Source organism: Pongo abelii, chromosome 6 (assembly GCF_028885655.2).
Source record: "Pongo abelii isolate AG06213 chromosome 6, NHGRI_mPonAbe1-v2.0_pri, whole genome shotgun sequence".
In the NCBI taxonomy this organism is placed as follows: Eukaryota; Metazoa; Chordata; class Mammalia; order Primates; family Hominidae; genus Pongo; species Pongo abelii.
In genome coordinates, this window is record NC_071991.2 from 39,374,846 (window position 1) to 39,391,912 (window position 17,067).

General features: G+C 45.6%; 1 protein-coding gene across 1 annotated transcript in view; it reads right to left on the reverse strand.

Moving 5' to 3' along the window:
• The window catches only part of ADCY1 (adenylate cyclase 1), a 144,956-nt gene that overhangs the window by 44,310 nt on the left and 83,579 nt on the right, over positions 1–17,067 (reverse strand). Inside the window, exons 6-8 of the mRNA XM_024250323.3 lie at positions 16,409–16,567; positions 14,117–14,258; positions 12,134–12,289 (exon numbers count right to left, since the gene is read on the reverse strand). Of these exons, the coding sequence (XP_024106091.1) occupies positions 12,134–12,289; positions 14,117–14,258; positions 16,409–16,567 (457 nt within the window). The remainder of the gene's footprint in view (positions 1–12,133; positions 12,290–14,116; positions 14,259–16,408; positions 16,568–17,067) is intronic.

Below are 17,067 nucleotides of genomic sequence, written 5' to 3' on the forward strand. Positions count from 1 at the left end.
ATGTCAACATCTCCCTTGAACAATCAGACATAAAATAAGCTAAGACATCATCAAACAATATCTAATTGACATTTATAAAATACTCCATGCAACAATGGCAGAATACATTCTTTTCAGGTACCCAAGAGTACGTATTAAGAGACCTTGGCCATAAAACAAAACTCAACAAATTTAAAACAACTGAAATCATATACATTATGTACTCTCAGACCAAAACAGAATCAAACTAAAACTAGTAACAGTTAGATAACAGGAAAATTTCCAAGCATTTCTAAATTAGCCACAGGTCAAAGAGGAAGTCTCAAGAAAAAAAAAAAAAAAAAAAAAAAAAAAATATATATATATATATATATATATGCTCATCTGAATGAACATATGCCAAAATCTATGGGATGCAGCTAAAGCAGTGCTGAAAGGTAATTAATAGTACTAAATACTTACATAAGAAAAAAGAAAAAGTCTCAAATCAATAATCCAATTGCCATGTTAACAAACTAGAAAAAGAAATGCAAAATAGATTCAAAGCTAACAGTAGAAAGGAAATAATAAAGAGAAGAATTCGATAAAAAGAAAACAAAAAAAAAATAGAGAAAATCAATGAAACCAAAAGCTGGTTCTTTGAAAATATCAATGAAGTTGGCAAATCACTGCAAGCCTGAAAAATAAGAGTGAAACCAAATTCAGAAATAAAATGAAATTTTACTACATACTCTGCAGGCATCAAAAGGTTAATGAAGGAATATTATAAACAACCCTACACACAAATTTGACAATTTAGATCGAATGAACTATTCTTTGAAAGACAACTATCATAACTCATCCAACATAAAGGGTAAATTGAAAAATCCTATAATTTCTAAAGAAATTGACTTTATAATTTAAAAATTCCTGAAAAAGTAAACTCCATACCCAGATGGTTTCACTGACAAATTCTAGCAAATGTTTAAAGAATTAACACCAGTTTTAACCAATCTATTCCAGAAAATAGAAGAGGAAGCAACACTTCCCAAGTCACTTTATAAAGTCAGTATTACCCTGATACCAACACCAGACAAAGATAGTACAAAACAGAAAACTACAGGCCAATATCCCCCGTGGATGTAGATATAAAAAAACTAACAAAATATTAGCAAATAAAATTCAGTAATATATAATTAGAATTATATAGAATAAACAATTCTAGGGATGAAAGGCTGGTTAAATATTTGAACATCAATGTAACCCACCAGATGAACTGGTTAAAGAGGAAAGTCAATTGATACAGAAAAATCATATGACAAAATTCAATACCCATTCATGATAAAAATTATCAGAAAACTAGGAATTGAGGGGGAACTTCTCCAACTTGATTAAGAACATCTATGAAATGCCTATAGCTAACATCACACTTAATTGTGAAAGACTGAACACGTTCCTTCTATGATCTGGATGAAGTACAAGATGTTGGCTCTCACCACTTCTATGCAGCATAGTGCTAAAAACCCCAGCCAGTGCAATAAAGCAAGAAAAGGAAGTAAAAGGCATACAGATGGGAAAGAAACAAAATTGTCTCTAGTTTCAGATGACATGGTGATCTACATGGAAAATCTCAAGGAATATATATATATATAAAAATCTCCTAGAACAAATTAGTGAGTTCCACAAGGTGACAGTATAAAAGATAAACATAAAAAATAATGGTATTTCTTTATATTAGTGATGAAAAAAGGAACACCAATATTAAAATGTAGTATCATTTATAACCACTGAGAAAAATAAAATACAAGATGTAAATCTAACAAAACATGGCGAGGTCTCGTATGCTGAACACCTCACAATGCTGATGAAAGGAATCAAAGAAAATCTAAATAAATGAAGAAGCATACCACATTCATGCAAACAGAAAGGAAAAGGGACTAGAATAGCCCACTTTTCTTTAAAACAATAAAGTAAGAAGAATCACTCTACCTGATTTTAAGACTTATACAACTGCATTAATCAAGACAGTATGGTGTTGGCAGACAGACAGATAAATAGATAAATGGAACAGAATAGATAACCCAGAAATAGCCTCACATAAGTATGGCCAACTGACTTTTGACAAAAGTTCAAAAGCAATTCAATGGAGGAAGGATAGCTTAACAACAAATGGTGCTGGAGCAACCAGATATCCATAAGCAAAAATAAAATCTAAAAAATAAGTGAAACTTACACCTTATTAAAAAATGAACTCAAAATGGATCATAAACTATTAAATGTAAAACTATAAGATTCTTAGAGTAAAATGTATGCCAAAATTTGGGGACTTGGGCTATGTAAAAGGTTTTTAGATATGACACCAAAAACATGAATCAAAAAAGAGAAAAATCAATAAATTGGGTACCTTCAAAACTAAAAACATCTGTTCTATGCAACAGAACAGAAGACCCTGTTGAGATGATGAAAAGACAAGCTACAGGCTGGGAGAAAATAATTGCAAACCACACCTCTAACAAAAGAATCGTTTCTAGAATATACCATGAACTCTCAAAAATGAACAGCACAAAAAAATCGAATAATCCAATTAGAAAGCAGACAAAAGACATGAAGAGACAGTTCACCAAAGGGCAAGAGAACATATGGATAAAAAATGAGCACATGAAAAGATGTTCAACATCCTTAGCCATCAGTGAAATGCCAAAATAAAATCATAGTGAAGTATCACTACACACTTATTAGAACAGCTACATTTAAGAGAGAGAGAGAGAACACCAAATGCTGGTGAGGATGCAGATGAACTGGATCCTTCATACATTGGGGATGGGGATATAAAATAGACACTCTGGAAAACAGTTGGGCAGTTTATGAAAAAAATCTAAACATGACCCATCAATCACACATCTGGGCATCTATCCTAGAAGAGTTAACATGTATGTGCACACAAAATTTTGCACAACAATGTTTATGGCAGCTTTATTTGTAAAAGTTAAATACTGGAAACAGAAATGTCCTTCAACAAGCGAATGACTGAACAAACAGTGGTCTATCCATACCATGAAGGACTATTTAGCAATGAAAGGAAGGCACTATTAACACACACAACTTGGATGGATCCCAGGGGCATAATGCTGGATGAAGAAAAAGCCAATTTCAGAGATCATATACTGTATGATACCATTTAGAGAGATGATTCCAGGTAAAAACTTCCATACTCAAGGGGAAACTTTGTCCTGAAGCTGGAGATAATGAGGAAACCATGCTCAGAGTCCTTGCCAGTGCAAATCTCTGCTGCGCCCAGCAGCTTTTCCATTGCCAATTCAGGCTACAACCCCAGACAAGCAGACCTTGACTTGAGTTCCCTGCCGGTCACTGGTTATCTACCTGAGGTTGGGCTTGTTCAGAAGACCAGTGGTCAGTGTCAACTGCTCCCTGGTCTGACAGTTCTGAGAGTTTACATGAAGGGTTGATGGACACAGGTCCACCTTGAGGTCAGGGCTGATGGACACATGTCCAGCCTTAAGTCGGGGCAGATGGACATGGGTCCACCCTCCAGTTGGGGCAGATCCACACAAGTCTACCCTCAGGTCAGGGACTGAAGGACACAGGTTCACCCTTCACCCTCAAGTCAGGGACTGAGGGACACAGATCCTCCCTGTGGTCAGGGCCGATGGACACAGGTCCACTCTCAGGTGAGAAAATGATGGACAGAAGTCCACCCTGAGATCAGGGAATGATGGACACAGGTCCATTCTCAGGTCAGGGGATGATGGATCCAGATCCACTCTCAGGTCAGGGGCTGATGGACACAAGTTCTCCCTCAGGTCAGGGCCTGAGGGACACAGATCCTCCCTGTGGTCAGGGCTGATGAACACAGGTCCATTTTCCGGTTGGCGCTAATGGACATGGATCCTCCCTCAAGTCAGGAGTGACAGACATTGGTCCACCCTCAGGTCAGCCACACCTCCAAACCCTGTCACCACCCAGCATCCTCTGCCTGTCAGCTCACCTGCTATGTCCTGGGTTACTGACTGTCCTCCACAGTCATAAATCACAGTCCCGGGCTGTGACGGGCAGCCACGAGAGTGGCCAACACATTGAGAGGAAGGTAGCTGTCCTTCAGTGAGTAGATGATACACACATCTCCGAAAATGTACCAGGAACAGCCCAAGGCCACAGGGATGGACAGGAAGGTGAAGCTCCTACAATGTCAAAAGAACCCTGGAGGATGCAGTGATATCACTGACCATATTAACAGTCAGAGGGGGAATCACCAGGCTAAGCATCTTAATACCTACTCAAGAGTATTTTCTAAAATTCAACATCCGCTTATTAAAAGAAAAAATTCAAAAGCTAACTCAAATGGATCACTTTCTTGAAATAATTAGCCATATACTATTACTCCTAACCCAACGCATCACAGTTAGTGGTAAAATCCTATTTATTAAAGCCAGAACAAAAAAAAATGCCCACCCTATTGCAATCATTTAACATAGGATAAAAAAGAGAAAGCAAAATTATCACGATTTGAAAAACATACTATTGTAGATCAAAAACAGAATTAAGTAAAACATTACTGCAATCAGTTTCAAAAAGTGTGGCCCAAACAAGCTGAAATTTTATCTTCATTAAATTCAGATAGATATGGTAGAAGTTATATTTTTAAAAAATTTCTAGCCATGTTTAAACAAAATGCCCAGGAGATGGGGTAGGAGAGACCCTAGGTGGATCAGAAACAGAGAAGAAAAGACGCAGAACTCTCCACCCCAAATCAACAGAATATACATTCTTCTCAGCACCACACCACACTTATTCCAAAATTGACCACATAGTTGGAAGTAAAGCACTCCTCAGCAAATGTGAAAGAACTGAAATTATAACAAACTGTCTCTCAGACCACAGTGCAATCAAACTAGAACTCAGGATTAAGAAACTCACTCCAAACTGCTCAACTACATGGAAACTGAACAACCTGCTCCTGAAAGACTACTGGGTACATAATGAAATGAAGGCAGAAATAAAGATGTTCTTTGAAACCAACGAGAACAAAGATACAACATACCAGAATCTCTGGGACACATTTAAAGCAGTGTGTAGAGGGAAAATTATAGCACTAAATGCCCACAAGAGAAAGCAGGAAAGATCTAAAATTGACACCCTAACATCACAATTAAAAGAACTAGAGAAGCAAGAGCAAACATGTTCAAAAGCTAGCAGAAGGCAAGAAGTAACTAAGATCAGAGCAGAACTGAAGGAGATAGAGACACAAAAAACCCTTCAAAAAATCAATGAATCCAGGAGCTGGTTTTTTGAAAAGATCAACAAAATTGATAGACCGCTAGCAAGACTAATAAAGAAGAAAAGAGAGAAGAATCAAAATAGATGCAATAAAAAATGATAAAGGGGATATCACCACCGATCCCACAGAAATACAAACTACCATCAGAGAATACTTATAAACACCTCTACGCAAATAAACTAGAAAATCTAGAAGAAATGGATAAATTCCTCGACACATACACCTGCCCAAGACTAAACCAGGAAGAAGTTGAATCTCTGAATAGACCAATAACAGGCTCTGAAATTGAGGCAATAATTAATAGCTTACCAACCAAAAAAAGTCCAGGACCAGACAGATTCACAGCCGAATTTTACCAGACGTACAAGGAGGAGCTGGTACCATTCCTTCTGATACTATTCCAAACAACAGAAAAAGAGGGAATCCTCCCTAACTCATTTTATGAGGCCAGCATCATCCTGATACCAAAGCCTGGCAGAGACACAACCAAAAAAGAGAATTTTAGACCAATAACCCTGATGAACATCGATGCAAAAATCCTCAATAAAATACTGGCAAACCGAATCCAGTAGCACATCAAAAAGCTTATCCACCATGATCAAGTGGGCTTCATCCCTGGGATGCAAGGCTGGTTCAGCATATGCAAATCAATAAACGTAATCCAGCATATAAACAGAACCAATGACAAAAACCACATGATTAGCTTAATAGATGCAGAAAAGGCCTTTGACAAAATTCAACAACCCTTCATGCTAAAAACTCTCAATAAATTAGGTATTGATGGTACGTATCTCAAAATAGTAAGAGCTATTTATGACAAACCCACAGCCAATATCATAATGAATGGACAAAAACTGGAAGCATTCCCTTTGAAAACTGGCACAAGACAGGGATGCCCTCTCTCACCACTCCTATTCAACATAGTGTTGGAAGTTCTGGCCAGGGCAATCAGTCAGGAGAAGGAAATAAAGGGTATTCATTTAGGAAAAGAGGGAGTCAATTTGTCCCTGTTTGCAGATGACATGATTTATATCTAGAAAACCCCATAGTCTCAGCCCAAAATCTCCTTAAGCTGATAAACAACTTCAGCAAAGTCTCAGGATACAAAATCAATGTGCAAAAATCACAAGCATTCTTATACACCAATAACAGACAAACAGAGAGCTAAATCATGAGTGAACTCCCATTCACAAAGAGAATTCAAAGAGAATAAAATATCTAGGAATCCAACTTACAAGGGATGTGAAGGACCTCTTCAAGGAGAACTACAAACCACTGCTCAACGAAATAAAAGAGGATACAAACAAATGGAAGAACATTCCATGCTCATGGATAGGAAGAATCAATATCATGAAGATGGCCATACTGCCCAAGGTAATTTATAGATTCAATGCCATCCCCATCAAGCTACCAATGACTTCCTTCTCAGAATTGGAAAAAACTACTTTAAAATTCATATGGAACCAAAAAAGAGCCTGCATTGCCAAGTCAATCCTAAGCCAAAAGAACAAAGCTGGAGGCATCAGGCTACCTGACTTCAAACTATACTACAAGGCTACAGTAACCAAAACAGCATGGTACTGGTACCAAAACAGAGTTATAGACCAATGGAACAGAACAGAGCCCTGAGAAATAATGCCACACATCTATAACCATCTGATCTTTGACAAACCTGACAAAAACAAGAAATGGGGAAAGGATTCCCTATTTAATAAATGGTGCTGGGAAAACTGGGTAGCCATATGTAGAAAGCTGAAACTGGATCCCTTCCTTACACCTTATACAAAAATTAATTCAAGATGGATTAAAGACTTAAATGTTAGACCTAAAACCATAAAAACCCTAGAAGAAAACCTAGGCATTACCATTCAGGACATAGGCATGGGCAAGGACTTCATGTCTAAAACACCAAAAGCAATGGCAACAAAAGTCAAAATTGACAAATGGGATCTAATTAAACTCAAGAGCTTCTGCACAGCAAAAGAAACTACCATCAGAGTGAACAGGCAACCTACAGAATGGGAGAAAATTTTTGCAATCTACTCATCTGACAAAGGACTAATATCCAGAATCCACAAAGAACTCAAACAAATTTACAAGAAAAAATCAAACAACCCCATCAAAAAGTGGGCGAAGGATATGAACAGACACTTCTCAAAAGAAGACATTTATGCAGCCAAAAGACACATGAAAAAATGCTCATCATCACTGGCCATCAGAGAAATGCAAATCAAAACCACAATGAGATACCATCTCACACCACTTAGAATGGCGATCATTAAAAAGTCAGGAAACAACAGGTGCTGGAGAGGATGTGGAGAAATAGGAACAATTTTACACTGTTGGTGGGACTGTAAACTAGTTCAACCATTGTGGAAGTCAGTGTGGCGATTCCTCAGGGATCTAGAACTAGAAATACCATTTGACCCAGCCATCCCATTACTGGGTATATACCCAAAGGAGTATAAATCATGCTGCTATAAAGACACATGCACATGTATGTTTATTGCGGCACTATTCACAATAGCAAAGACTTGGAACCAACCCAAATGTCCAACAATGATAGACTGCATTAAGAAAATGTGGCACATATACACCATGGAATACCATAAAAAATGATGAGTTCATGCCCTTTGTAGGGACATGGATGAAGCTGGAAACCATCATTCTCAGCAAACTATCGCAAGGACAAAAAACCAAATACCGCATGTTCTCACTTATAGGTAGGAATTGAATGAGAACACTTGGACACAGGAAGGGGAACATCACACTCCAGGGCCTGTTGTGGTGTGGGGGGAGGGGGGAGGGATAGCATTAGGAGATATACCTAATGTAAATGACGAGTTAATGGGTGCAGCACACCAACACGGCACATGTACACATATGTAACAAACCTGCACATTGTGCACATGTACCCTAAAACTTAAAGTATAATTTAAACAAAACAGAAAGAAAAGAAAAGACACTGCATTGAGCATACTGGTGATTTTTTAAACCATGCTAAAACACAGAGCTGACTCCATTGAGGAAACAAAGGCTCAGGTGCATCGGTAGTGGGAGCGAGCACAGCAAGTGCCTGAAAGAGGACAATTTGGCAACAGCTATCCAAAATTAAAACAGACACACCATTTAACCCAGCAATTCCACTAGAAATAAATATCCCTAGGCTATCCTCGTAAGATTTACTAAGACATTTGTGAAAAAAGATGTTCGTGACACCAGTAGACATGAGATCAACCTCTAGAAATAAAGTTCCCAGCAACCAACAAGCCAGTGGTAAAGTCACATCCCTCCCTCCCTCCTGCAGTGGGAGGCCATCCAGCCACTTAGAAATGACTCCAAGATTTCTAAAGTCTGTCACCTAGGGAAAAGAGCATGGAAGACAAAATGATAAACTTCTATTTGCATTAACCTCTGGTGCACACCCAAATTGATTTTCTAGAAGGAAATACAAAATGGCAAACATCTTGGAGGACTTAATTTTTGTATCATGTGTGGATGTTGCTTTTATTTTTTAATTCAAGCTTAAATATTTAAGTGTGAAGAGAAGAACAAAAGAAGTGCTCAATAAAAAGAGAGAGAGACCGAATTGGGAGGCTTCTGGGTGTACCTGTTAGAGGAGACAACTGTGCTGCCAGGTATTAGGAAACTGGAATAGAGACGTGTCTCACAGTGACTCGGGCAGGCAATGTCATGTTCCCCACCTGGTGGGCCCAGTGGGCGATGAGCATAACAACCCTAACAGGCTGCACACACTCAGGCAGACACTTGACTCTCTGAATTCCATTACACAATACCATCAGAGAAGTAAACGTACTTTCATGACCAAAAGCTCTGTCCATGATTTGCTTCATTTAAACATAACAGAAATAACCTAAATATCAATGGAGGTTGGTTAAGTAAATGGTTTCTCTTTAGGCTGCAAATCTATATAATGATTTTTTAAAATCATATTTTTGCAGCCATAAAAAAGAATGAGTTCATGTCCTTTGCAGGGACATGGATGAAGCTGGAAACCATCATCCTCAGCAAACTAACACAGGAACAGAAAACCAAACACCGCATGTTCTCACTCATAAGTGGAAATTGAACAATGGGAATACATGGATACAGGGAGGGGAACATCACACACCGAGGCCTGTCAGGGGGTGGGAGGAAAGGGAAGAGAGAGCATTAGGACAAATACCTAATGCATGCAGGACTTAAAACCTAGATGATGGGTTGATGGGTACAGCAAACCACCATGGAACATGTATACCTATGTAACAAACCTGCACATTCTGCACATGTATCCCAGAACTTAAAGTAAAATAAGGACCAAAAAATCATATTTTTGGCAAGTATTTAATAATATAAGGAAATGTTTATGATATATTGGCAAGTTAAAAAAAAAACAAAAAAACAAGCAACCAAACTGCCTGTGTACTGTGTATCATCCAGTCAAGTTTATTAAAAAAAATACAGACACACAAACTTAAGAAACTGGAGGTAACAAAATGTTCATGATAGTTTTTTTGTGAGACGGTAGGATTCCAGATAAATGCTTTTCATTTTCTCCCTTGTGCATCTTTGTGTTCTCCATATTTTCCATAATCAATTATGTTTACAATCAGGAGAGAGTGCTGAGAGAAGAAACAGAGCTGGCGTGAACGCCCTGGGGGATAAGAGCTGATGGCAGGAGCTCATCCTTGCAGCACTGGTGACAGTGGCTGTTGGGCAGGACCTGAAGCTACATGCACAGTCGCCCCCGTTGCAGGGTGGGAGACCAAACCCCCAGGAGGACATCCAGGCCATTCAGTGAGGGATGGATCTGAACCTACAGGAGAGGCATCAGATGTGTGGGGTCTGACACAGTTTCTCTGCTTGACCAAATTTTAGCCAGGCTCTGAAACCTCTCCTAGGTCCAATGGTGCACTTCCTTGTAAAATCCAGTTTTAGCAGGAACACCCACCCTCAATATCCCATCCCCCTCCTATCTGATCAGGTTCCTCACCCTCCATCAGCCCCCAGGGGAGGCCTGATCACCTAGGCCTGTCTTCAGCAAGAATCGTGCTAGGTCAGTTGGCCAGAATCCCCTTACCCCTATGTTTCCTCTTAGAAATTTTCCATCCACTGACCCTCACTCCCCTCCTTCTGTTAGGAGCTGAGTCTAACCTCTCCCCACAACAGCACAACTCCACTGCCACTGCCGTGGTTCCTATGCTATAGCTATGGTCCCGCATACAGACTGTCTTACTGTGTTTTAGCAAGTGTCACTGAATAATTTTCTTTTTTTTTTTTGAGACAGTCTCGCTCTGCCATCCAGGCTGGAGTACAGTGGCACAATCTCGGCTCACTGCAACCTCCACCTCCCGGGTTAAAGCGATTCTCCTGCCTCCAGCCTCCAGAGTAGCTGGGACTACAGGCACGCGCCACCACGCCCGACTAATTTTTGTATTTCTAGTACAGATGGGGTTTCACCATGTTGGTCAGGCTGGTCTTGAACTCCTGACCTCGTGATCCACCTGCCTTGGCCTCCCAAAGTGCTGGGATTACAGGCATGAGCCCACCAATCCAGCCAAATAATTTTAACAGCACCCGCCCTCCTGGCTGCGACCGGGCCCTTGTGCAACACCACCACCTAGAGGCCAGTCTCCTCTGCCCTGGCTCCTGCACCCCTGAATGAGCACAGTTGGGGAACTGGGACCCTGAGGAAGAGGAAAGTTTGAGGTGGTCCCAGTCTGTCCAAGAGCCTTTGTAAGCCATTCCCCTGAACTCCAGGCACGTTTGCTCACAAAAGCTGCACCAAGGTCACAGATGGCACAACGCACTCTCCCACCTGATGCCTAACTCCAGCTCCAAGGCTGGGCTCCACCAAACGCTGAGGCTGGCCGGCCTGGGCTGAGTCTGGAGGTGCGGGTAGCAGAGGGGCAGAGAAGAAAGTGGTAACAGGCCTGGACGCCTGCAGAGGGTTACTGCTGCAGGTGGGAGCTGCTGTCTGCACACAGACTGCACCTGTTCCTCTTGTCCTAAGCACACGCCCTACTGGGACCACCACAGACATCCCTACAGAGACGACCCGCCTGCGGTGCCCCGTTGCCACACTTTCATGGCTCCTGCAGTGGAGACGCTATTCTCCTCCCCATTTCTGACTTGCTTTCAATCATCACAAGGCAGCAGCAGTATGAAGCCCTGTCTGGGGGGCAGATGGTGATGAAGGGGTGACACTGGAACTGCAAAAGCCCAGGCTTCCAGGCTCGCCCTGCCCACAGCACCTGACGCAAAGCTGGGAAGCCTGGGGTCCGGGAGTGGGGAATCAGGCACTGCGGGCGAGGGGTTAGAGGTGGAGACTGCTGAGAAGACAGTGTTTTGCTGTTTTGCCCGTCTGGACATCCTGGCTGGGCTGCTAACCAAGAGTAACAGAGGAAGGCCATCTGCAGGCAGCTTGCTCCTGCATAGAGAGGGAGCCAGGAAGCCGCACAGCCACAGACAGATGAGGCACAGGCTTGGACGCTGGGGGCAAGGATGACAGCTGGGTAGGGCCAGCCTTAGTGTCAAATCCACCTAAGAAGGGAGGGCCTAGCACATCTGCCCAGAATGAATACCCTCAGAGGCCGTTTAGACAGCAGGTGGGGAATTTTAGCTTGAATTTATGGATAAACATGAATAAATACATAGATTATGGAAAAATACAAAGAATGCCAAGGAGCAAAAAGGTACACTATAATGACTTTTGCAGGAAATAAAAAGTAGCTCAGCTCTGAGCAGCATTTACAAGATTATCCACATGTAAACAGGGAATTCTGATCTAGCCAAATCGCATGGGGGCCATATTGGGAGGGCAGGACAGAGATCAGTCCCTGGCAGCTCCAGCATGGCAGGCTCCCTGGCTGCTCCTACCTTGTCATCGTCCTCGCAGGTCATGACGTTGGAGAAGGGGATCTCGGCCTTGAACATTTTCCGGCAGTGCATGAGCTGCACCAGCAGGTAGCAGACGGTCTTGAACTTCATTCTTTTGGCCGGTTTTATATCTGAGAGAATCAGGCCTGGAAATATCTGTCCAAACACACAAGGGGCAAGGAGAAATGCTGTGAATGAGATACATTGTGTCTCTCGGGCTGGGAATGCCATCCTGACAAACACAGCCACCCCAGGGCACTGGGATTCATTTGCTCAGCACCTACTTCAAGCCAGGCATTGGGGAACGTGCCAAGAATAGAGCAGCAAACAAAACCACAACCCACGTCCAAAACGTTCGATTCTCAAACCGCGCACCAAAGGCCTCTAAAAGCCAATGTGATGCATGGAATCCTGAAGCAAAGCGCGGGGGAAGGCTGGAGGCCCTGGTCAGGAAAGACAACCAGGGCTTGGAATAATGGTCTTTGTTACCCCGTTCAGCTTCCAGCATGTCCCCTTCTATAGACAAGGAAAGAAATCGCATGGGGAGGATGGGGAGGGCTGGGCAGTGCACCCAGCTGAGGCTCAGAACCTCAGTTCCCTCACAGTCCTCATGTTCTGGGTGAAATTCCATCTGTAAAATCGGATGAACATCACCCACTCACCTGCTGGGGCCTTCTCAAGGTCAAATGAGGTGATAGGAAAGTGGGACCCCAGGAATGCTCCACTGTCATCATTCCTGCTGGCCGGCCTGTCTTCTGAGTGAGTCCAAAGTTCCCCACAGCAGCTCTGACCCCATCTCCTCTCCAGGAATGCGGTACCCCTTTCTTGGCCTCACTGCCTACCTCTCAACTTCACTTTCTCTGGCCCCTACAGGTAGGTACAAATCTCCACTCTAAAACAACAAAACCCCCTTCTTCTGAGCATTCTCACTCTTCCCCTCCCGCTATTCAAACTTCTCTAAAGTAGGGCTGTATACTGTACCTACCTTGTCACCCCCTTTCACCCTCAAACTACAGGACTGGATGCTATTGTCTATGTCAATGTGACAGAGCCCAGGGGCCTGCATCCACTGGGGTGCACAATGACTAGCTCCCACAAATTGTTTCTTTAAAAAGAGCCAACACAGTAATGGCTCTGCACCCTCACCTGAGCCATTGACCCTCCCCTGAGCCTGAACCCCTCACCTGAGCCCTGAATCCCTCACCTGAGCCATGAACCCCTGACCTGAGCCCTGAATATCTCACCTGAGCCATGAACCCCTGACCTGAGCCCTACACCCTCACTTGAGCCCTACACCCTCACCTCAGCCCTGAACACCTCACCTGAGCCCTGCACCCCTCACCTGAGCCCTGAATCCCTCACCTGAGCCCTGAACCCCTCACCTGAGCCCTGCACCCTCACCTGAGCCCTGAACCCCTCACCTGAGCCCTGAACCCCTCACCTGTGCCCTGCACACCTCACTTGAGCCTGACCCCCTCACCTAAGTTCTGCACCCTCACCTGAGCCTGACCCCTCACATGGACCCTGAAAGTGACTTGATCACTCTTGATCATGTCCAGACCACTTTTCTCTGGGCAGGGTGACCTCAAGTGCCCCGTGTAAGACGGTAACAGCCCACCTCTGTGCCCAGCACCCTTCAGTTCACAGAGCTCCCCATCCCTGGCCCCCCTGCAGGGCTTCATGCCCACTTTGCAGGGGAGGCAGTGAAGGCCCAGGGAGTGGAAGGAGGACACAGAACGGCCTGCCCCGAGGTGACCCCAGATCTCTGACTAGGGGTTCTAGCTCCCTTACCTAGACCCCTCCCCACACCAGTAAGAGACAAGGCCCAGGACAGTGTTAGTGGGGACAACTCTCCCCATCTTAGCAAGTTCACAGCCCAGAGAAGCAGTGCTTGGAGAGGAAGCAGGAGGAGTCACATCTGTAAAGCTCTGCACAGGCCCAGAAACTAAGGATCAACCAAATGAGGGGGGCTCTGGTGCCTACCTTTCGGCGATGGGATGGCACAATAAAAAAGGTTTCGATGTTATGAGTTTTCAAGAAACTGTTCCTCTCATGTCCGTAACCTGGTTCTACCTCGTAGTCCCCATTCAAGCACGCTAGGGTCGTCTTTGTGATATGAACCTTCCTACAAAAGGAGGAGGCAGAGGCCGGATGAGTGAGGAACCACTGCTGTCAGAGTCTGCAGGGCCTCACCAGAGGGGAAGGGGCGCAGGCAGAGGCTTCCCCACACCAGGGCAGGCTCCACGGGGAGTATTCATGCTCCCATGCAAGTCCGCCTATGCCAGGAGGGAGGGCCAGGCAGAGATACAGTAGGGCCATCAGGAACCATGCCCAGCAGGACAGCAGGGATGGCTAAGGTGGGGGACACAGGGCCAGAGGGACAGCAGAGGAACCAAGGGACAGAGAGAAAGAATATGTCAGGACTCATTAGGGAAGCTGAGGAAAAAACGGGCAGTGATGGGAAGAAGAGAAAGAGGAGAGGAGACATGGGAGTCCCTCCCCAACCATGGTCCGGTCTGGTCAGCACAAGGAGTGGGCAGACCCCACTGAGTAGTAAGAAGTCAGGGGTGGCCACGGTGTTCACACATGAGGTGGGGTGGGAAGCAGGGTGGCGAGAAACGCTGTGGAGCCCAGGCGTTCACGCCTCCCCAACCCAATCTTCTGGTGAGGGCAGGAAAATCCCCACAGTTGGCATTGTCTCAGCAGAAAACGAACACCCACAGTCTCTGCTCCTTAGCAGGGCACGCCTGAGTGCGCAGGTTTATGGGGCGAGAAGCAAACTCCCCACCTTCCAAAACCATTCCCTGCAAACCCAATTCTTCACTTCACCGCACAACCTTCTGAACTCCTTGCAGGGGAAAAGCTTGGGATTCATAATTAAACTCTAAGGCTGGCTGAGGACGAAAGCAGGGAGCCTGGCTCATATGGGAGGCAGTTGAAGGCAGAGCTGCCATGCTCGTTGGGATCCTGAGAGGGTGAGGACAGGGCTCGGGAGATCATGAGGCCTTTCCCAGCAGTGGCTCCACCAGGATCCCCAGAGGAGCAGGCGGGTGAGAGAGGGAGGGACAGGGACGGACTGCCAGGCCAGGAAGAGGAGAGGTCACAAAGGGGCCAGTCAGGCAGGTTCTCTGACTCCAGCCTCAGCTTGTCCCTGTGCTGCCCCATCTACAGGGGCCAATTCCTGCCATCAACTCAGAGTGCTTGGATCCCTGGGCCCAGTCCCTGCTGGGATGCTCCCTGGGTGCCCCCATCAGCAGCTCCCATTGGCTTGGGGCAGGCAGGGTGCTCACAGCAAGCTTCAACCCTTGCTGCTTCCTGCCCCTCCAGAGGGGCCCTGGAAGCACCTGCGGACACGTCACCCCCATCAGCCTCGCCCTGAACTACAAAGGTCACCGAGGCTGTCTGGAAACTTCCAGGCACCACAATCTCCAGAAAGGCAAGTGTCTGTGCATTCCTGTGTTCAGCTGATGCTTCATCCATTCCATCAGCAATGGAGACAGCGGCTGCATAGCCCGGCCTTGGGAGCCAACAAGGAGAGGAAAACACCAGCTCTCACTGAAGCCCCTGCTTTATGCTGAGCCCAGGGCACACTGAGGGGCAGCCAGTGTTCTGCAAAAGTTGCCTGGTGAGGAGCAGCCAGTTTTCTGGAGAAGCTGCCTGCCATGATAGCCACTGCGAGATCATACAAAAGGGAGATTACAGGACCCGGGGTGGCAGAGGGGTGCATGGAAATCTTCCTCAAGACAGGGCTGAGCCTGCCACGGAGCACGGCCATCAACAGCCCATGGCACTTCTCAGAGAGCTCAAAGAAGGCATCATCTGTGACCCAGATGTCCATGAGCTCCTAGATGGCTGTGTGGAGCTTGGGGGTGGAGAAGGAGCTCTAAAGTCTCAGTACTTTCCATTTGCACATGTGAGAAAATGAAACCAAAGACAGCAAAAAGAGAAGTGATGCAGTGACAAGCCATGAGGACAGCACCATGCCATGGGCAGAGGTCCCCACATGCATCTGCTCTGGCCTTCTGGTCCAATGACAGCTCTTTGTAGATGTGCGCCAGGCTCAGCTGGGCCCAGCACAGAGTGGCAGCCGGGCTGGGTGGGATGCCCACCACAGGGAATCTGGTTGGCAGGTGCGGCTGGGACAGGCAGGCTCCTCTAGGAGCACTCACACAAGTGCCCTCAAGAGCACAGCCCAGAACCTGAAGCAAGGATTTAGACCAGGGGTGCGCAGCCACCACCCACCTCCCTCCCCTCCCCACCCCATCCCCGACTTACCCTGGCAGGCCAGCGGCTTCCATGACATTGGCCAAGGTCACATCATTGGACCACACGTCGTACTGCCACTTGCGCAAGCCCAGGACACCACAGAGGACCCTGCCCGTGTGCAGACCCACACGCATGTTCAGGTCCACCTCGGTGGCTTCAGCCACGGATCTGCAACACAGACACAGAGCGTGGGGCTGGGGCCCACCTTGTATCCACCCAGGGGGCCACCTTGGTCTGCACTGCTAGGCTGTGAGCACCAGGGAAACTGGGTCTTGTCCTTGCTGCCTGTGGCCTGAGCGTGGAGGTCTCCTGGCACAGTCAGTGGACACGGTGCCTTCCTGCCCACCTCTGGGCTGAGGGCCTTAGGCAGGAGGGGTGGCTCTGGCCCATGCTCCCAGCCAGCTCACACCATGTCCACACCAGACTCATGAGTTCCATTCATGGCCTCCTAGAGGGCCCTCTCTGCCCAAGGCAGTCCCCAAATCCCAGGTGGACCTGGTAATTACTGTGGAGTGTGGCATCAGGACAGTTCAGATTAACATAGGGCTCTGTGAGGCCACTGCTCCCTTGCAGGGACCCATGCCTGCTTGCCAGCCAGATGCAGATGACAACCCGCTGGAAACATCCACAGGATCTGCAGCCCAGGCATCAGGTTCTGCCTCCCACCC